The sequence below is a fragment of the Danio aesculapii genome, chromosome 18 (assembly GCF_903798145.1).
Source record: "Danio aesculapii chromosome 18, fDanAes4.1, whole genome shotgun sequence".
Lineage (NCBI taxonomy): Eukaryota > Metazoa > Chordata > Actinopteri > Cypriniformes > Danionidae > Danio > Danio aesculapii.
This window is the reverse complement of record NC_079452.1, coordinates 21,391,692-21,415,655: the sequence shown is the minus strand read 5'-3', so window position 1 is coordinate 21,415,655 and position 23,964 is coordinate 21,391,692. Positions and strand designations below refer to the sequence as shown.

General features: G+C 35.6%; 1 protein-coding gene across 1 annotated transcript in view; it reads right to left on the bottom strand.

The window, feature by feature from the left end:
- The window catches only part of si:ch211-136a13.1 (HHIP-like protein 1), a 28,111-nt gene extending 5,694 nt beyond the window's left edge, over nt 1–22,417 (bottom strand). The window contains exons 1-8 of the mRNA XM_056478513.1: nt 21,957–22,417; nt 13,672–14,318; nt 11,370–11,513; nt 5,674–6,002; nt 5,089–5,215; nt 3,276–3,421; nt 3,104–3,185; nt 1,588–1,670 (exon numbers count right to left, since the gene is read on the bottom strand). Coding sequence (XP_056334488.1) covers nt 1,588–1,670; nt 3,104–3,185; nt 3,276–3,421; nt 5,089–5,215; nt 5,674–6,002; nt 11,370–11,513; nt 13,672–14,318; nt 21,957–22,220 — 1,822 coding nt within the window. The 5' untranslated portion in view covers nt 22,221–22,417. The remainder of the gene's footprint in view (nt 1–1,587; nt 1,671–3,103; nt 3,186–3,275; nt 3,422–5,088; nt 5,216–5,673; nt 6,003–11,369; nt 11,514–13,671; nt 14,319–21,956) is intronic.
- Between the last annotated feature and the right edge of the window lie 1,547 nt (nt 22,418–23,964).

Below are 23,964 nucleotides of genomic sequence, written 5' to 3'. Positions count from 1 at the left end.
TAGTCATATATATATATAGAGATGTTAGTCATATATATATAGAGATGTTAGTCATATATATATATAGAGATGTTAGTCATATATATATAGAGATGTTAGTCATATATATATAGAGATGTTAGTCATATATATAGAGATGTTAGTCATATATATATAGAGATGTTAGTCATATATATATAGAGATGTTAGTCATATATATGTATATAGATGTTAGTCATATATATATAGAGATGTTAGTCATATATATATATAGAGATGTTAGTCATATATATATATAGAGATGTTAGTCATATATATAGAGAGATGTTAGTCATATATATATAGAGATGTTAGTCATATATATGTATATAGATGTTAGTCATATATATATAGAGATGTTAGTCATATATATGTATATAGATGTTAGTCATATATATATAGAGATGTTAGTCATATATATATAGAGATGTTAGTCATATATATATAGAGATGTTAGTCATATATATATATAGATGTTAGTCATATATATATAGAGATGTTAGTCATATATATATAGAGATGTTAGTCATATATATATATAGAGATGTTAGTCATATATATATAGAGATGTTAGTCATATATATATAGAGATGTTAGTCATATATATATAGAGATGTTAGTCATATATATATAGAGATGTTAGTCATATATATATATAGAGATGTTAGTCATATATATAGAGATGTTAGTCATATATATATAAAGATGTTAGTCATATATATATATATAGATGTTAGTCATATATATATAGAGACGTTAGTCATATATATATAGAGATGTTAGTCATATATATATATAGATGTTAGTCATATATATATAGAGATGTTAGTCATATATATATAGAGATGTTAGTCATATATATATATAGATGTTAGTCATATATATATAGAGATGTTAGTCATATATATATAGAGATGTTAGTCATATATATATATAGATGTTAGTCATATATATATATAGATGTTAGTCATATATATATATTTAGATGTTAGTCTCGTACCGAATGGTTCAATTTGAATACGCATATCGTTACACCCTTAATATACACACACACACATATATATTTATATATTTATTAAGGGTGTAACGATACGCTTAACACTACTATTGTTGTAGTGTTACGCGTATCGTTACACCCTTAATAAATATATAAATTGTATCTGCAGCTGTATTCTATCTAGACTTCACCATAAAACAATGACATTATTAAAATACATAAAATCATAATTTCTGAGCATTTACAAGTTAGGCTTCGAACCCAAAAGCCATTAGCAGCACTGTTACCCTGTATACACGCATGGTCCACCAGGCTGTATTAGTCAGTTGTACTCTGACCCTGCAAGTCAAATGCAGATTCGCCAGGTCTCGAAACGTTTCTGAAGTGATCGATGCTTTGAATCGCTTTAGTCACGTGACCTGGGTGTTTTGGATCTTGCTTCGGTGCAGTGTTTCGAAACACTTACGCTTCGGGATCTCGACACTGTGTCGAAATGTCAGCCATCCCTACTGATCAGCCTGGTGAACAAGGGTGCTGATCGAGACGCACCCAGTGTTTACTGACTCTCTTACCTTCTTTGGGATTGAAGTGAATCAGTTTGCCCTTTATGTTGACTGGACTGGGCTTGAAGCTGCATTTCCCTGGTGGAGCCCTCCTAAATGATCAAGGAAATTATCAAGATGTTTATTTCACAGATGCTGAAATCAAAGCACACACAGTATATGACAGAGCAACTTGCTAAACACGTCAATTCATGACAACATTAAGGACATGTTAATTCACAGAATGACAGCGGCCTCTTTGTTTACAAGTTTGCAGGCATTTGGTGTGTGTTTAATGGGCCCGACTGTACCTCGAGATCATTTCATACAGATTACAGAATTAGAGAACGTTTGTTTTCAAGTGTAGTGGGTTCGTTTAAAAGTAGAGATGCCAAGCTTTATGGAGATATATTTCTCATGTCTGTAAAGCAAGTATTGGCTGAGTTTCCAGTGCATTTGCTGACCCGAGGAGTCATAATGAAGCTGCAGAAACTGTCATAAACACAAGTATGGATGGAGCCCCTCCCCCGAAGAATCGTCAGTATATAGTGATCAATGATTGGCACCTGTACTAGAAGGCGGGGTTTAATTTGCAATATTGACTGTTACACTTTTCTCCATTCAAAACTGTCACCTCACAGCAAGAAGGTCGCTGGTTTGAGTCAGTTGGCTTTTCCGTGTGGAGTTTGCATGTTCTCTCCGTGTTGGTGTGGGTTTTCTCCGGGTGCTCCGGATACCCCCACAGTCCAAACACATGCGCTCTAGGGGAATTGGAGAAACTAAATTGGCCGTAGGAAGCACGGTGGCGCAGTGGGTAGAACGATCACCTCACAGCAAGTAAGTCGCTGGTTCGAGCCCCAACTGGGTTAGTTGGCATTTTAGTGTGGAGTTTGCATGTACTCCTCGTGTTGGTGTTGGCGTTGGCGTTGTCATGCTCCGGTTTCCCCCACAGTCCAAACACATGCGCTATAGGGGAATTGGCTGAACTAAATTGGCCGTAGTGTATGTGTGTGAATGTAAAAGTGTATGGGTGTTTCCCAGTACTGGGTTGCAGCTGGAAGGGCATCAGCTGCGTAAAACATATGCTGGATAAATTGGTGGTTCATTCCGCTGTGGCGACCCCTGATTAATAAAGGGACTAAGCTGAAAAGAAACTGAATGAATGAATGAAATTGGCTGTAGTGTATGAGTGTGTGTGTGTATGAGTGTGTATGGGTGTTTCCCAGTACTGGGTTGCAGCTGGAAGGGCATCAGCTGTGTAAAACATATGTTGGATAAATTGGTGGTTCATTCCGCTGTGGCGACACCTGATTAATAAAGGGACTAAGCTGAAAAGAAAATGAATGAATGAATGAAATTGGCCGTAGTGTATGAGTGTGTGGGTGAATGAGTATGTATGGGTGTTTCCCAGTACTCGGTTGCTGCTGAAAGGGCTTTTGCCATGTAAAACATATGCTGGAATAGTAACCCGAAGGAAAATGAACGAATGAACGTCTTGTGTGTTTAGATATAGTCTATAGTCTTTGGTATAGTAGTGTTTGTTTACCTTGATGGATCCACTATTTTATACACCACTCCAGCTCTGGCTGTAGCACTAGCCGCTCCTGTAGCAAGAAAGTAGAGCTCACCTAAAAGAAAAAGAAAAAGAGGACAGTAAAAATGTGTTCACTATTAAAGAACGTAAAGCTGAGTCTCTAAATAATCCCATCTCATATTACCGGCCTCGTCTTCACCGAATGATATGATGTACTTGTAGTAGCTGTTTATGAGCTTGGAGAAACTGCAGGTTTTGTCGTTGCCCATACAAATCTCCTTATAGCTCCATTTTCCAGTCTCAGGATTCTCCTTTAGGGACATCAGTCGCCTGCGGTGGGAAAAATATAGTTGAATTAGTATGAAGAAAACTGAAATTAATCAGTCATTAAAGGAAAGTGAACATTTTTAACGGGACAGTCACCCAAAAATTACATTCCCTCATCATTTACTCATCTTCAACTTGTTTTAATCAAACCTGAGTTTCTTTATTCTGTTGAACACAAAAAGTGATATTTTGAAGAATGTTGGAAACGGGTAACCATTGACTTCCATAGTAGTTAATATTATTGTTTATAATATATTATATTGGACTAAGAGCATAAAGTAGGGAAAATGTATGTACCCACTCATAAAGATATTTTGAAGAATGTTGGAAAAGGGAAACCATTGACTTCCATAGTAGTTGATATTATTGTTTATAATATAATATATTGGACTATAAAGAAGTATAAAGTAGATGAAATGTACTTACCCACTCATATTGAAAGATATTTTGAAGAATGTTGGAAACCGGTAACCATTGACTTCCATAGTAGTTGATATTATTGTTTATAATCTAGTAAATTGGACTATAAGGGAGCATAAAGTAGAGAAAATGAACTTACCCACTTATATTGTAAGATATTTTGAAGAATGTTGGAAAAAGGTAACCAATGACTTCCATAGTAGTTGATATTATTGTTTATAATCTAGTAAATTGGATTATAAGGGAGCATAAAGTAGAGAAAATTATGTACCCACTCATAAAGATATTTTGAAGAATGTTGGAAATGGGTAACCATTGACTTCAATAGTAGTTGATATTATTGCTCATCATATATTATATTGGACTATAAAGAAGCATAAAGTAGATAAAATGTACTTACCCACCCATATTATAAGATATTTTGAAGAATGTTGGAAACCGGTAACTATTGACTTCCATAGTAGTTGTTTATAGTATATTATATTGGACTATAAAGAAGCATAAAGTAGATAAAATGTACTTACCCACCCATATTATAAGATATTTTGAAGAATGTTGGAAACCGGTAACTATTGACTTCCATAGTAGTTGTTTATAGTATATTATATTGGACTATAAAGAAGCATAAAGTAGATAAAATGTACTTATCCACCCATATTATAAGATATTTTGAAGAATGTTGGAAACCGGTAACCACTGACTTCCATAGTAGTTGTTTATAGCATATTATATTGGATTATAAAGAAGCATAAAGTAGAGAAAATGTACTCACCCACTCATATTAAAAGATATTTTGAAGAATGTTGGAAACCGGTAACCACTGACTTCCATTGTAGTTGATATTATTGTTTATAATGTATCATATTTGACTATAAATTAGCATAAAGTAGAGAAAAATCTACGTACCCACTGATAAGATATTTTGAAGAATGTTGGAAATCAGTAGACATTGTCTTCCAAAGCATTTCTTTTTCCTGCTAGGAAAGTCAATGGTTACTGGTTCCAACATTCTTCAAAACATCTCTTTTTGTGTTCAACAACAAAAAAAGAAACTTGTAAAAGGCTGGAAACATTCAAGTCAATTAATATATTTGCATGAATTATTTCTTTAAGGTTTTAACTGTAAACTGTATTTTTTTCTTTGTTTGGTGAACTATCCCTGAACTATAGGTCTTACGCTTGTATTGTTGTTTATAAAGTAACGCATATTATAAAAGAGCATAGAGAGAATGTTGAGAATGTGTACATACCCACTCATAAAGTCCCCAAAGATATACAGACCATTGAGATTGGGCATCTGACAGCCTCTGTAGATGTAGCCGCCCGTTACAGACTTGCCAATTTTATGCGGGTAAGCAAAAATCGGAAGGATGTCATCTAAGTAGAAGAGAAACAAAGATATTTACTCACATATAGTTTCCTCAAAACTCTCGGATCAAGAACAGCAACTGTAGTATATGAAAACATGCATTGATTTTTTTCATATATTCATTCATTCATTCCACTTCAGATTTGTCCTTTATTTATCAGGGGTCACCACAGCGGAATGAACCGCCAACTATTCCGGTATACACACTACGGCCAATTTAGTTTGTACAATTCACCTACAACGCATGTGTGTGGACTGTGGGGGAAAGCGGAGCACCTGGAGGAAACCCACACCAACACGAGGAGAACATGCAAACTGCACACAGAAACGCCAACTGACCCAGCCGGGACTTGAACCAGCGACCTTCTCTTGCTGTAAGGCCACAGTGCTAACCACTGAGCCAACATTAAGTTGTGAGATGCTTTAATTAAAATCAAACTAAGTTGTGAAGTGTTTGCTTGCTTACCAAGTGATGAATTATGGCAGAGTTTGTTGTCGTAACAGGAGAATCCCTCTTTGGCTCTCCACCCATAATTCCCTCCTTTTTCAATCAGATCCACCTCCTCGTATTTGTTCTGTCCCACGTCTCCGCAGAGCATCCGTCCTCGTCCGCTTCCGCTGATTGCATCTCCTCTGTCCACTGAGCATCTCCACATGTTCCTCACACCGTAGGCGTAGATCTCAGGTCTGGATTCTGCTTCTCCCACAAACGGGTTGTCTGGTGGGATGCTGTAGGGGGCGCCGTAGTCATTATTGTCCACGTCAATCCGCAGGGCTTTGCCTAGAAGAGTGGACCTGCATAAACACAAACATTACTTTTTATGTTGGCATTGTTTATGTCCCTGATATTAATTGGTCAATTGCAAATAGATGCTTAATTAAATAATATGATTTAATAAGGTTGCTAAAAGGTTTAAATTGGAATGATCTATTGTGCATTTCCAATCAATACTTTATTAATAAAATATAAAACAATATACTGATACAAACTGTTCTGTTTGTAAACAATTCCTGTAGTCCAGACTTTACTCCAATTAATTTGGCCAAACAATTATTCTAATTCCTTCATTCATTTTCCTTCAGCTTATTAATCAGGGGTCGCCACTGCGGAATGAACTGCCAACTTATCCAGCATATGTTTTATGCAGTGGATGCCCTTCCAGCTGCAACCCAACACCGGGAAACACCCATACACTCTTGCATTCACACCCACTCATACACTACGGCCAATTTAGCTTATTCAATTCACCTATAGCACATGTGTTTGGACTGTAGACCTTCTTGCTGTTAGGTGACAGTGCTACCCACTGCGCCACCGTGCCACCCTTGCAATTAAAAACTAATTCGTTTGTTCTAATTCGTAATTGACAACACTGAGAAAAATTTTCCTTACTTTGGGAAAATGTTTTGTTTGCTTTTATTAATTAAACGTCTTCATACAAAATGTATTTGTAAGTTTTTGACTCTTCTAAAGCATAAAAACACCATCATATGTTTGCAGATATTTAGAAACATGCTCAGTGAACGTTCTTGTTTATCTGAAAAACAATGCTGAAGTCAGACATTCTGCTTTGAACATGTGCAGGATGTGCTGGAACGCTGTCTTTGTTTTGGTTCTTTTAACCCGCCTCCAATGCCAGTTTAGCCAATTATATGTCAGCACCCCGGGTTGCCTTGAATTTCATTCATTCATTTAGTCAGGAAGGCTCTGAAAGTATGCGTCTGTGACCGAAATGCAACCTCCGGTGGACAGAAACAGCCCCAAAATGAGATGCAGATTCAGAGTTCCACATGAGGTGGTTATTAATTAGCAAATAACATAAATATTACGAGCGTAAACATTAGGTGAGCAGGTTACATTGTAAGCCCGTGTCCTAACAATACGCTACATGACGATTTGCACCATACGAAACACGACACAGAATATGCACTCACTCACGAAATGGTAAAGTTTATAATCTATTATTACATATTAACCCTCTCTAACATTATTAATTATAGATGCTGAATCACTGATATGTGTTGGTTTCCATTATTTCACAGTTCTAAAGTTCAATTTCTAAGGGTTTATTTTATTTTCCAGATCTGAGGTGAGCAATCTGCTGCTGCTTTCAGTAGTATGGCAATAAATGTCAAGTAAAATGGCATTCAAACTCACATTATTAGCATTTTACACTGAATAAAGCACATGAGGTGTCCCTGAGCTGATCACAGTCTATCCTGTTGTTCAGCTGTGAGAAACAGAAGTCGTTTCTAATATATCAATTCGAGGTGTTGGTTAGGACTAAAACTCCCTTTAATATGGAAAATATTCCTTCAATCGGGTGCCGTTGCTTTTATTCAGAACACGGTTGGAATCACTCGCTCCTGTCCTCAATCTGGCAACCAGCACTTGTGTTTGTTTTGATCCAGGAGTGCAATATCTAGTTCAACCACTGGGTGTCAAACTTACATACGGCACCTTTAATCTTATTTTATTAACAAAATGTTATATACACAAATGCAAATGTATAAACCAGAAACTATATATATACATATACTGAAATGCTGCATTACTTTGAAACTATCTTGAAAAAAGAGATTAGTATTATTTATATTTTCCTTTAATGATGAATGTTTTATATATATATATATATATATATATATATATATATATATATATATATATATATATATATATATATATATATATATATATATATATATATATATATATATCCTTTTGTAGAATTTAGTTTTTATAACTTTTTTGTACTGTGAAAACTGTGTTTTTACCTTAATAAATAAATATAATAAATATAATAATAATAATAACAATAACAATAATAATAATAACAATAATAATAATAATAATAATAATAATAATAATAATAATAATAATAATAACAATAATAATAACAATAACAATAATAATAATAGTAATAATAATAATAATAATAATAATAACAACAATAATAATAATAATAATAATAATAATAATAATAACAATAATAATAATAATAATAATAATAACAATAATAATAACAATAATAATAATAATAATAATAATAATAATAACAATAATAATAATAATAATAATAATAATAATAATAATAACAATAATAATAATAATAATAATAATAACAATAATAATAACAATAATAATAATAATAATAACAATAATAATAATAATAATAATAATAATAATAATAATAATAACAATAATAATAACAACAATAATAATAATAATAATAACAATAATAATAATAATAATAATAATAATAATAACAATAATAATAATAATAATAATAATAACAACAATAATAATAATAATAATAATAATAATAATAATAATAATAATAATAATAACAATAATAATAAGACCTGTAAACTTTTCCATGCAAATAAATGATCTGTGCTGCATAGAGAGCCATTCAAATAATATGATTGACAAACACACTGATAAGACTGTATTTTTGAAGCTGCCCTATGAACATTAGCAGCGTCTCCTCTTTTCTCTCTCATCTGCATGGTTGGTAACTTCATGTTAGCCCTCTCATAGCCTACAATTCCCTATGTCAATATTGACCCTGGCGTGGGCTGGACTGTCTGACAACAAACCCTCTTTACTTATTCTCTGTCCTGTGAAAGAATTGAAGCCACAGAACTGACTTGCACGCTGCAAAAAAAGTGGGTTTTGCCTTGTTTCTAGTCCAAATATCTAAAAAAAATCTTAAAATCAGAAGCATTTTCTAGTGTAGAAGTGTGGAACTGCTGATATTGCTAGTGATATTGTCCACAATACATTAAGAGTTGGATGTGAATTCGATTAGAACTACAAACTCGGATACAAAGTATAAACAAACTACAAACATGGCGGACAAGCGTGAGCAATCGTCAGGTAGAGAAAGGCTTCTGTAAAGTTGTTTGACAGACTATTAATTAATATCTCGCCAACTGGAAATGATTTCAATCATGTTTTCCATGATATATATTATCTGCAACAATAATATGAACTTATATAAAGACAATGCAGAGTTATCCAAACACCTGAGGAGATTTCTCAGCATGAGAGACTCGTGAATGGCAGATTAACCTGCTGCTTAAATCTCCAATAAGGAGCAAATTAAATATGAAAGAAATGCCTCGAGATGTTATGATTATGTTAATGAGGAAGGAGTTTGTACCAAAGTTTGCATACTCTGTAAAGTCTAGATGAGACATCCAGCTTCGGATACTCACATCAATATAGTATTTTTGTGACGCTGTACAACAATAATTCATATTGTTGCATTACTGTGAGGTTTTAGGGTTTAGGATTGGGGTAGATGTTAATAAAATACAATTTAATGAGTCATTTATTAAATAATATGAATAATACTCTGTATAATTACTGTTTTTACATTGCTTTGATGGTTGTGTTTAGGATTGGGGGCTAAAAAATACAACTAACGGATAATGTAAATAATTCTTGTTAACTTCCAGCCACAGCTGTATCCCTTTTAGCATCAACCTGCACACTCTTCTGTTACACACTCAAAAACATGTGCGTTTTCTTCACAGAAGTAAAAGTACTTTAGGATGTGGTATACTGTAAGTATGCAAATTAGAAAGCAGCGTTATACTATTTCTGATGTAGAACAGTGCATATTTGGGATGCACTTTAGTAATAAGATTTCAGTGTCCGCGTCAGGACTCTCTGTGAGGCTGAAAGTCCTGCTCTGCTGTGGTGAAACTGTGATTTTTGTCGTGCCAGTCTGTATATTCACAGCTCTGCCAGCTCTGCTTATGTCACAACGGGAAAGGAAGATCGAGGCCAAGGCTAATATTTAGAGGCTGTGTGTCTGTCTGGCTAAATGTACATTACTCAACTGAGACAAATGAGGCCGTATCAAGCTAGGAAAATGGCAAATCCTCATTAAAGTTGCGTATTTTTGCACATTATATTCCACATGTATTGAAGCCTGTGATTCGAGTATGATTTGTGATGTTTGTTTGTTTTTTAAGATCATATTTGAAGCTCGGCAAACTCAGTATGGAAAAGAGCAGCTAATAAATTTACAAATAATTGATGAATAAATAGGGGTGGTCACGGTGGCGCAGTGGGTAGCACGATCGCCTCACAGCAAGAAGGTCGCTGGTTTGAGCCTCGGCTGTGTCAGTTGCGTTTCTGTGTGGAGTTAGCATGTTCTCCCTGTGTTTGTGTGGGTTTCCCCCGGGTGCTCCGGTTTCCCCCACAAGTCCAAAGTCATGTGGTACAGGTGAATTGGGTAAGCTAAATTAAGTCCGTAGTGTATGTGTGTGAATGAGAGTGCATGGGTGTTTCCCAGTACTGGGTTGCAGCTGGATCCACTGCGTAAAACATATGCTGGATAAGTTGCCGGTTCATTCCGCTGTGGCGACCCCTGATTAATAAAGGGACTAAGCCAAAAAGAAAATGAATGAATGATAAATAATTGGTGACACGGTGGCTCAGTGGTTAGCATTGTCACTTCACACCAAGAAAGTCGCTGGCTCGAGTCCCAGCTGGGTCAGTTGGCATTTCTGTGTGGAGTTTGCATGTTCTCCCCGTGTTGGTGTGGGTTTCCTCCGGGTGCTCCGTTTTCCATCACAGTCCAAACACATGCGCTATAGGGGAATTGATTAACTAAACTGGTTGTAGTATATGAGTGTGTCCCCGAATGAGTGGGTATGGGTGTTTCCCAGTACTGGGTTGCAGCTGGAAGGGCATCCGCTGTGTAAAACATATGCAGGAATAGTTGGCGGTTCATTCCGCTGTGGTGACTCCTGATGAATAAAGGGACTAAGCCGAAGGAAAATGAATGATAAATAATTCTGTAAAACCCAAAACAAGATATTTAGAAGAAAGTTAGAAGGAAGCAGCCATTTACACTTATGCATACATACACACAACATTTTTCAAAATATCTTCCTTTGTGTTCAACAGAAGAAAGATAACCAAACAGGTTTGAAACAAGTGAAGGGTGAGTGAATGATGACAGAATTTTCATTTCGGTGAACTGTCCCTTTAAGTAATGAACTAATAAAAATACTATAGATAGTATCTATGAAAACTATGAACATACAGTATATGTAATTATAGCCATACTCTACATACCATCTGAAGATATTCTCTTACACTAAGGCAGGAGTGTAAAATAAAGAGTTTACTTTGTCGCTTACTTGTTTTGAGAATTGCCAAACTTTCCGAAAGGGTCTCCCGCTTTTCCTCCATCTCCTATGAATATGTACAGATATCCGTCCAACCCAAACAGTAACTGGCCCCCGTTGTGGTTTGATGCCGGCTCATCGACTTCTAGAAGTGTCCTGAGAAACAAAATAAGCAAAAATCATTCATTCATTAGTTTTCCTTCAGCTTAGTCCCTTTATTCTACAGGGGTCGCCACAGCGGAATGAACCGCCAACTATTCCAGCATATGTTTTACACAGTGGATGCCCTTCCAGCTGCAACCCAGTACTGGGAAACATACTCACTCTCTCACACACACAAACACACACTCATAAAATACGGCCAATATGGTTAATCAATTTCACCTGTCGTGCATGTGTTTGGACTGTGGGGGAAACCGGAGCACCCGGAGGAAACCCACGCCCACACGGGGAGAACATGCAAACTCCACACGGAAATGACAACTGACCCAGCCGGGACTCGAACCAGCGCCTCCTAAATTTTTTTTAGGGGTTTTCACCTTTATTGTGACAGGACAGTGGAGATTTTACAGACAGGAAAGTGTGGGGAGCAGAGATAGGGGAAGGGTCGGCGAAGGACCTCGAGCCAGGAATTGAACTCAGGTCGCCGTGAACACCTAGGTGCCATGTGTCGACGCACTAACCACAAGGCTATTGGCGCCAACAGCTAAACAATTTTTAAGATAAAGTTCAGTTTTGTATTTCTAAAACATATTCTGGAATAGTTGGCGGTTCATTCCACTGTGGCGACCCCTGATTAATATAGGGACTAAGCCGAAAAGAAAATGAATGAATCATCATCAGGTGTTTTAACACACAACATAAGACATCAGAACATATCAGAACATTGGACATCATATCACAAATAAAAGCCATGTTGAAAGCCACGCCGTAGTTTTGTGACGAATTCAATTTTCAGAACAATCAACAATTAATTGAACTGATCTGAATCAACACAGACTTGTCATGTGCATTTCTATACTGCGACTCTCTGATGATTTGAAGTGCTTCTTTTATCCTCAAGTCACTTTGGAAAAAAGTGTCAGCTAAATGAATGTAAATACTCTACTGGTTTTTGGACATTTCAATGAAATATTCGGATATATTGTCACTTTAAAGTACACGTGAAATCAGATCTAACCATACTGATTGTGTTAGCTCACATTGCTAGTTCTGTAGTAAACAATTCATCTGCATATGTCATTCAGAAAAAGAAAATAGTTTGCTCTTGTAACCTAAAATTCATTCATTGATTTTTTTTTCAGCTTAGTCCCTTTATTAATCTGGGGTCACCACAGCGGAATGAACCACTAACTTATCCAGCATGTGTTTTACACAGCGGATGCCCTTCCAGCAGCAACCCATCACTGGGAAACACCCATACACTCCCGCATTCACACACATACACTACGGATTTACTTAAAAATTTGAATGCAATGGGTTTACTCCCTTATTTCAAGTAAAGTCAACTAATCTTTTTTAATAGTGCTGGAGAGATAGATGATAATACATCAAAAATTTATGGTTGATGTCAAATTAGAAATTTTGTAAATATATATATATATATATATATATATATATATATATATATATATATATATATATATATATATATATATATATATATTTGTTCAATATTATTTATTTATTTGACGTAATACTGATGTAAACAGATTTGTCACATTTATTTATTAATAATACAGAAATGGCAACTGACCCAGCCGGGACTTGAACCAGCAACCTTCTTGCTATGAGGCGATCGTGCTTCCCACTGTGCCACCGTGACGCCTAAATCTAAAACTGAAATCTGAAAATGCACTTCCTGTTTGTTTTCAGTTAAATTCTCAGATTACATCTGTCTGAGGCATTGGGGCGTGGCCAGGGCCGGATCCGGCACCTCTGAAATCTGATCCGGCCCCTGATTTTATCGACCCCCTCCTCCTCCTCAACCGCCCTCCTCCCCCATCCGCTGTTTACTTTCACTTTCTTCCGCGACTCCCTAACCATCTTCGCTTTCATCTGCGACAACACCCACAGACACCACACCCATACACTCTTGCATTCACACACATACACTACAGCCAATTTGGGACTGTGGGGGAAACCGGAGCAAACCCACACCAACATGAGGAGAACATGCAAACTCCACACAGAAATGCCAGCTGGCCCATCCGAGGCTTGAACTAGCGACCTTCTTGCTGTGAGGTGATCGTGCTGCCCACTGCGCTACCGTGACTCCCTCCCAGCTTCCAGCTCATGCAGACTTTAAGCTCACCTTTCTGAGGAGTGATCCAGCATGTTCATATCTGACTCGGACACGGTGAACTCACTGATGCGGATCTTCTCCTGCCTCTTCACAGACACCGAGTAGTAAACGTAGACCTTTTTCACCTTGGTGAATTGCGGATGCAGGGCGATACAGAGAAACCCGCGTTCATCTCCAGCCCACGGCGATGTCAGAACGGCTCGGGTCAGATTCAGGAACGGCCTGTCAATCCGAGAACCATTCGGCAAGTAAGTCCACACAAAACCCAGCTGCTCGGCCACAAAGAATCGATGCGTACCATCATTAGCGTGCACCATCGCTACTGGATTGCGTAGCCCATTAGCCACTTCTTCAAGGCATAACTGAATACACCCTTGCGGATCCGCCTTGACGTCTCCCAGATTTGCATTGAGCTCATCGTTGGACAGGACGTTTGGGTAACAGTACTCGGGATCTTTCAGCTCCAGGTATTTGCAGAACTTGCCTCGGTCTTCTTCGATAGCGTAAGTGTGGTTGTTATTGGTCAGGAGGCTGAGTGTGTATCGACAGTGGAGCCAGTAATCATTGCAGTAGTTTCCGCAGAGGCCTGGAAGCTCCCGCATCGGTGTGTTTGCGTCTTCTGCATCGTACAGATGTGCTGAATATGGAGAGCATTCCTGAAAACACAGCAAAAGTGTTGACGTTTACTCAATAGTGTTCATTTAGCAGATTCATCTCTATTGTCTGTTAACTCATTTAATCCCAAAGGGACTTGGGGCAATGTGTTGGCATGTGCGACGCAACTGTTTTTTGAAATGTTGGTCTGAAAAGGAGGTGTGTTAATGCCAACAAAGGCTCATTGTGAAAACGTAGCCCTGCGGACGTTTCTGGAGACAGCGAATTACGTAGGCGGAGGTACGTATGGCTGCATTTCATTTCTTTAAACGAACGCTACGGGACAGTGTGACGCCGTTCCTTTTCACGCTTACCAGCTGACCGCTTACCTCCGTATGGACGGCATTCCGGCTGCAACCAGTTTGTACCGTTAGCGGGCCATGTATGTCGGCGGACTTGAGACGCAGAGAGGAGTTGACTACGAAGACGGGGGTTCGAATCCAACAGAATCCAAAATATAAAACAAACAAGTGAATAGCAGGGTGAGGATGTGGTAAAAAAAAAGTCAGACGAGGGCTTTTATTTTGTTGGATTGCTTTTGAAACGTGTTGGTTGGGTTTGGGGAAGTGTGTGGGCGGGTCAATCGATCAAATTGGTTGGGTTTAGGGAAGGGGGAGGGTGGGTCAGCTGATCGTTCGCTCAGTCAGTCAGAAAGTCTGTCCAAAAGAGAGTCGACAGCGGCCTCTGGTGGGTTTACGCGAGAGGAGCAGGCGCAAATGGCACTCGCGAGGGAAATTTGAGATCTCGAAAAGCGTACACGGCGACATCTGGCGGATTCGCGAAAACAAAATCTGCAGAAAAACGTGCCGCCGGGACGTATTTCGCAGTCTCCAGAAACGTCCGTGGAGGTACGTTTTCAGAATGAGCCTGGGTTGGTTAATGCGCATTGTTGGTGTGTTGCTGTTTTGATTATGGGATAAAAGGGTGGAGTGAGAGGATTGTGTCACACACTGAGGAAGGCATTGTGCCGAAACGTATGTGTTTTTGTATCACCCGAAGAACGTAAAAATAAAAACAGCACGAAGCAATTATTTGATAAGAGCGAATCATGATATTTTTGAACAGTAGTTCTGACAAGATTAACGCACCAAAGAAGTTTCTTTAAAAACCGTAAGCATGAAGGACAAACTTCACTACTCTACGCATGTGTTAATTAAGATATTAATAACACTAAATGTATCTAACATGAACTCATGACCTGTTAATGTATGTTCATGTCATGACTTTACTTGGAGGGTCACATTATCATTAACTCATTCTTAACTACTCATGAACTCCTGTGTTTAAACTGCTCAGTTTTAATGTAGACAGAACACTTTAATAATGTTTTTTAATGTAAACATGAACTAGATAGACATGCATGATGTTCATGATCAGTTACAGTTATAACCATTGACAGATTTCCATCTCTTACTTCTTTAGATGTGCAAGCAGAACGCAAACTGATTTGGTCGTATGACCATTTTTTATCTAAATATATTTTCATTTAACAGTTGAATTACTTGCCAAAAGCTGACAACCGCACTTTTAGAGCTTCCAGAAGTAAGAGGGATACACTATCTTGACCGCCGGTGAGATTAAACAGCTTAATAGTGTAAAGATGTATGAACATGAACGAGAAATCCAAACTCAGTAACACTTTACAATAAGGATCTATTATTAAGATACTATTCTTTCATTCATTCATTTCCTTCGACTTAGACCCTTATTTATCAGGGGTCACCACAGTGGAATGAACCGCCAACCCAGTACTATATATCGCATGTGTTTGGACTGTGAGGGAAAATGGAGCACTCTGAGAAAAGCCCACACCAACATGGGGAGAACATGCAAACTCCATACAGAAATGCCAGAAATGCCAACTAACCCTGCTGGGACTCAAACCAGTGACCTTCTTGCTGTGAGGCGACAGAGCTAACCACTGAGCCACCGTGCCGCCGCTATTCTTAAGAACCCCAAATTTTACGTGTGCATGTCTTAGCTAAGAAAAAAAAGGATCCAGAAAGAGAACAAGCGTCATGTCATTGGCCTATTAACACTGACTTGCCGCTAACATCAATAAACCTCGAGTTAACCCTGTGTTTGCTCAAGCAGCACATTCATCTGACACTTATTTGCTGTGTGAGGCTTTTCTCTTCTCCTCAAAGTCTGGCAAACGTGGCGTTCTGCACGTCTTCTCTGCCGCCGGGATCCCGGGACTCAGTCCAGCAGTTGGTGATGATGGTTCGGGCTATAAATACAGTAACTCTTTGACGTTTTAGGCTAACCGAACCCTCATTATGTCCCAGCCACAACACCACACCCCTCAGCATTGGCCAAGACACTGCCAGCTCAGACTGGAACACATCTGAGATTACTATAATGACGTTAAACAAATAATTAAGCTCAAAGTGGTTTGTATCGACGGGGAAACTCGCTCATTACACATCACAGACATTGTAATGGAGCCAGTATGTGGGCGAATGGTGTTTTTGGGTCTCTCTAATGATGTTTGATTGCAAATAAAGCTAAATATAAACCTTCCAAGGGGGTTATGGGGTGTAAATGAGTCTAGCATTTTAAACACAACACACAAGGCTATGTAATATAATGTAGCATAGAGAATAAGTAGCTCGCATGAGTGGGATATCATATGGAAATATAATATATGGCCAAACAGGAATATCTCACCGGCCACTTTATTAGGTTTACTTTACATACTAGTACCGGGTTGGACCCACTTTTGCCTTCAGAACTGCCTTAATCCTTCATGGCATAGATTCAACAAGCTACTGGAAATATTCCTCAGAGATTTTGCTCCATATTGACATGATAGCATCACACAGTTGCTGCAGATTTGTTGGCTGCACATCCATGATGCCAATCTCCACCACATCCCAAAGGTGCTCTATTGGATTAAGATTGAGTGACTGTGGAGGCCATTTGAATACAGTGAACTCATTGTCATGTTCAAGAAACCAGTCTGAGATGATTCGCGCTTTATGACATGGTGCGTTATCCTGCTGGAAGTAGCCATCAGAAGATGGAGACACTGTGGTCATAAAGGGATGGACATGGTCAGCAACAATACTCAGGTACTAATCAGGTACTAAACAATGCTTGGGTACTAATGGACCCAAAGTGTGCCAAGAAAATATCCCCCACACCATTACACCACCACCACTGACAGGAGTGGCATCCGGTGTGGTCTTCTGCTGCTGTAGCCCATCCACCTCAAGGTTGGACATGTTCAGAGATGCTCTTCTGCAGACTTCGGTTGTAACGAGTGCTTATTTGAGTTACTGTTGCCGTTCTATCTGCTGGAACCAGTCTGGCCATTCTCCTCTGACCTCTGGCATCAACAAGGCATTTGCGCCCACAGAACTGCCGCTCACTGGATATTTCCTCTTTGTCGGACCATTCTCTGTAAACCCTAGAGATGGTTGTGCGTGAAAATCCCAGTAGATCAGCAGTTTCTGAAATACTCAGACCAGCCCGTCTGGGACCAACAACCATGCCACGTTCAAAGTCACTTAAATCCCCTTTCTTCTCCATTCTGATGCTCAGTCTGAACTGCAGCAGATCGTCTTGACCATGTCTACATGCCTAAATGCATTGAGATGCTGCCATGTGATTGGCTGATTAGAAATTTGCATTAACGAGCAGTTGGACAGGTGTACCTAATAAAGTGGCCGGTGAGTATATATTCTGGTTCTAGTGGTCGAAAAAAATATATGCAATTGGACATTTTTGCAATATTCTGAAATATATGTTGCATGTATGAAATTTATATGTGTGAAATCTAAACATGTACTTGTAAGTCATATATTGCCAAATTTCTACACGCGTATGCCCAGTAAAAGCTAACCTGTACATTCCACTGTAGTTTACAAGCTTCATTTCATGATTTATGAAGACAAAAGATTAATATATCAGCCCTACAAGACTAATAAAAGACTTAAAGTCTTAGAAATAAAGTATAACACTGTTTTTAACCTAAAAATCCATGCATAGCATGTTTTTTAAAGTGAAAATGCTTCTTTACATGTAATATAAATCAGCAGTTCTTCTATAGCTGGTTCTTCACTTCAACAAGTCTCTATCTTATTCTTCTTTATGGATATGATGAGTTAAGGTTTAGTTTGCACTATTGTTTTACAGGCGAGATTATAGTAAGCATCACTGAGCTCAATGCCAAGTGTTTTAAAAACAATGCTGGGAAAAGCACCAATCCGCAAGCTCTCCTTCCTCCAGATCTACTGTATATTTTTGTCCTCCATGCCTCCTGATGCCGATGTGAGTTCTTGTCCAGTCTTTGTGTGTCTCGTATGATTGTGTTTATGTGTTTGTGTAATTATGAGACTCTGTAGGCAATAGATTTCACTGAACAGATGCTCTCCGCAGGCCTTCACTCATCGTTTGCTTCACTCGATTGCTTCTTAAATGCCATTAGTGTGTGTGTTTGTGCTCTTCATCACTCATTTGGCAGTGATGAGTTTATAGCGTTGCCTTCAAGATCTTCTCTGTCGTGAGTAATTAATTTAACGTATTGATAGGAAATGAAATGGCTTATGAAACAGCTTTGTACTTGTACTGAATCTGGTTTGGGGCGGCACGGTGGCTCAGTGGTTAGCACTGTGGCCTCAACGTAAGAAGGTCGCTGGTTTGAGTCCCGACTGGGACAGTTGGCATTTCCATGTTGGCGTGAGTTTCCTCCCACAGTCCAAACACAAGCACTATAGGTGAATTGGGTAATCAAAATCAGCCGTATATTGTCTGAGTGTGAATATGAGTGTATGGGTGCTTCCCAATAATGGTTTCAAGAGTTCACACTTAGCTGATGATTGATTATAAAGCTTGTTTGGCATGCTGTCCCGCGAGAGAGCGCTGAGCTCATAAGATCCTCGAGATATACAACATCACTGGAGATTTGTGCTCTTTCCAGATGTTGGCTTTATTGTGTGCAAGTCATCATTGGGGTTTATATTTCTGCAGCCCTGCTGTTGGTGTCCATGTTTGAACGAGTAATACTGACTATTGATACTATTGATAGTGATTAAGTCCACTCAAGTACACTCAAGTTAAGTACACTCACCGGCCACTTTATTAGGTACACCTGTCAAACTGCTCATTAATGCTAATTTCTAATCAGCCAATCACATGGCAGACACTCATTGCATTTAGACTGACTTTTCAACCAATCAGATCACTGTAAAACTCATGCATTATGAATATTTCAATCATTCATTCATTCATTTTCATTCGGCTTAGTCCCTTTATTAATCATTGGTCACCACAGCGGAATGAACTCCCAATTATTCCAGCATATGTTTTACACAGCGGATGCCCTTCCAACCGCAACCCAGCACTAGGAAACACCCATACACTTGCATTTACACACACACACACTCATACACTACAGCCAATTTAGCTTATTCAATTCTCCTATAGCGCATGTGTTTGGACTGGTGGGGAAACCGGAGCACCCGGAGGAAACCCACACTAACACGGGGAGAACATGCAAACTCCACACAGAAATGCCAATTGGCCCTGCCGGGACTCGAACCAGCGACCTTCTTGCTGTGAGGCCACAGTGCTAACCAGTGGGCCACCATGCCACCCAACTATGAATATTTAGTAGTTTTTTCTCTCTTTGCTCGCCTGTTGTTTACTCAGGAATATGATACATCCTATATGCCTGGTTAGGAAGGAGGCATCCAATAATATCCAGCTGGAGAACACAAGCAGCTCCCTGTATTTTTAGAAAATGATTCGACAAAGACCATCATTGAGTTCTGAGCAGTCCAATAAATCAGGTGCTCCCTTTGCTAACCTCAATCCCACTGCAATCTCTAAACCATATGGGAAAACATCTCCATTTAATCCCAGCAACCTTCAAGTTTCTTCATGACCTTAATAGGAGACTGAAAACTGAGATCATTTGTTCCTGTATATCAGCGTTCAGATAGCTATTAATGGAGATTTTTGTAATGTGTTGTACTTTTATTTTGGCTGACGTCAGATGATAATATGTGAGTTTATTTTTGATTACCATAGCTCGTGATATCTTACATCTAAACTGCCTTCGTCGCCTTTAAAAATAGCTCATAACTGGTGCAGAAATCCTTCAGCTTCCTAAAGCAAAGCCGAAGCAAAAGTGATGTAACTCATGCTATGATGTCACTTCCTCTGTACTGTAAACACTGACGAATGAAGCGTAGTGTACAACATATTATCGTTTATTAAAACAGAATAAATGAGTTTGAGTTAATATAAATATTGGATAAATGTTTATACAATTATTCATGCTGGTGCTATTTTAATATAATTATGTAATCTCTAAAATATAATTCAATATTAAATAACGTTAATATTTAATATTAATATTAATGTTAAATAACTATTATTATTACATTATTATTATTACTACTATATATATATATATATTAATTGCCATATTATATTATATTATATTATATTTTATTATATTATATTATATATTATATTATATTATTTTATATTATATTTTATTATATTATATTATATTTTATTATATTATATTATTTTATATTTTATTATATTATATTTTATTATATTATATTTTAATATATTATATTTTATTATATTATATTTTATTATATTTTATTATATTATATTTTATTATATTATATTATATTATATTATATTATATTATTTTATATTTTATTATATTATATTATATTATTTTATATTTTATTATATTATATTATATTATATTATGTTTATATTATATTATATTATATTATATTATATTATATTATATTTTATTATTTTATATTTTATTATATTATATTTTATTATATTATATTATATTATATTATATTATATTATATTTTATTATTTTATATTTTATTATATTATATTATATTATATTATATTTTATTATTTTATATTTTATTATATTATATTTTATTATATTATATTTTATTATTTTATATTTATTATATTATATTATATTATTTTATATTTTATTATATTATATTATATTATATTATATTATATTATATTTTATTATTTTATATTTTATTATATTATATTATATTATATTTTATTATTTTATATTTTATTATATTATATTTTATTATATTATATTTTATTATATTATATTTTATTATATTATATTTTATTATTTTATATTTTATTTTATTATATTATATTATTTTATATTTTATTATATTATATTATATTATTTTATATTATATTTTATTATATTATATTGCATTATATTACATTACATTACATTACATTATATTAAATTATATTATATTATATTATATTACATAATATTTTATTATATTATATTACATTATATTACATTATTTTACATTATATTAAATTATATTATATTATATTATATTATATTATATTATATTATATTATATTATATTATATTACATTATAGCTTGTTCAAACTACTTATGTAAAATAAAAAACAATTCTAAGAAATTTTGGGACAACCTAAATTTGTAAAAACAATTAGGTTAACTTTTGTTTTAGGACCACATGAAGGTATAGTGTGGAATCCAGCATGTTTTACAGTGTATATTACATTACATTATAATATCTACTCACTATATCCTGCTGATGTGAAGGCGCAGTAACCCCTGACCCGAGAGCCTCACCTGGCACAGTATATTGCGGATGTATTTCCCACAGGCCGTGAATCCCGTGTGATCGAAGTAATCCATGATGTGCTGGAAGCGGCGGGAGATCTGCTGGTCCCGCTCCAGATCACAGCACCCAAACTTGGCATATTCCTTGCAGAAGAGCAGGGGTTCAAGAGGCTGGAACGGGGGCTTGTAGTCCAGGCACTGCGGGTGGGCTTTACCCTGCGGAGGAGAGAGCACGAGCAGCAGCACACACACGCACAGAGTCGGGCCGCGCATACTGCAGCACAGACCATCACACACACACTGCACACACCAGGCCCACTCATTCAGCACACACACACACACTGCTCTGCTCTATTCCCTCCTTCTCTCTCTCTCACACACACTCTATCTCTCTCTTTCTCACACTCTCTCTCTCTCTCACACTCCTCTGCTTTCCTCTTTTCCCTCGCTTTTTCTGTCCTCAGCTCATACATTCCTTCTTGCATCAGACGCTCTCAGCTTCCCTCCCCCGTCAACACACACACACACACATGCACGCACACACATACACACATACAGACAGACAGACAGACAGACAGACAGACAGAGAGATAGATAGATAGATAGATAGATAGATAGATAGATAGATAGATAGATAGATAGATAGATAGATAGATAGATAGATAGATAGATAGATAGATAGATAGATAGATAGATAGATAGATAGATAGATAGATAGATAGATAGATAGATTATATCATATCATATCATATCACATTATATTATATTATATTATATTATATTATATTATATTATATTATATTACATTACGTTACGTTACGTTATGTTATGTTATGTTATGTTATGTTATGTTATGTTATGTTATGTTATGTTAGGTTACGTTACATTACATTACATTATATTATATTATATTAAATTATATTTTATTATATTATATTATATTATATTATATTATATTATATTATATTATATTATATTATATTATATTATATTATATTATATTTTATTATATCATATCATATCATATCATATCTTATTTTATTATATTATATTATATCATATCATATCATATCATATCATATCATATTATATCATATCATATCATATCATATTATATTATATTATATTATATTTTATTATATTATATTATATCATATTATATTATATTGCATTATATTACATTACATTACATTATATTATATTACATTACAATACATTACATTTTATTTTATTTTATTTTATTTTATTTTATTTTATTTTATTTTATTTTATTTTATTTTATTACATTACATTACATTACATTACATTATATTATATTATATTATATTATATTATATTATATTATATTATATTATATTATGTTATATTACATTCCATATTATATTATATTATGTTATGTTACATTACATTAGATTATATTTTATTATATTATATTATATTATATTATATTATATTATATTATATTATATTATATTATATTATATTACATTACATTATATTATATTATATTATATTATATTATATTATATTATATTATATTATATTATGTTATATTACATTCCATATTATATTATATTATATTATATTATATTATGTTATATTACATTCCATATTATATTATATTATATTATATTATATTATATTATATTATATTATATTATATTATATTATATTATATTATATTATATTATATTATATTATATTACATTACATTACATTATATTATATCTATCTATCAACTGATGATCAACAGTGGAAATGACAAATTTTACCTCTTCCCAACAGGGAAAAGCATCAACAATCAAAAATGCATGATCATATGGTGTCATGGCTTTGTAATTGAAAAAATGTGGTTATAATAGAAGTCAATGGGGCAAAAACGGCCACCAACAGTAAATCAGGGAGAAAAACACTGCATCAAAGGCATTGCTGTTTCACATGTCCGAGACTGTGATAAAAGGGATAAAACCTCCAGTCCACTATTACTTTATATATTGAAAATACGTCATTTTGTGTG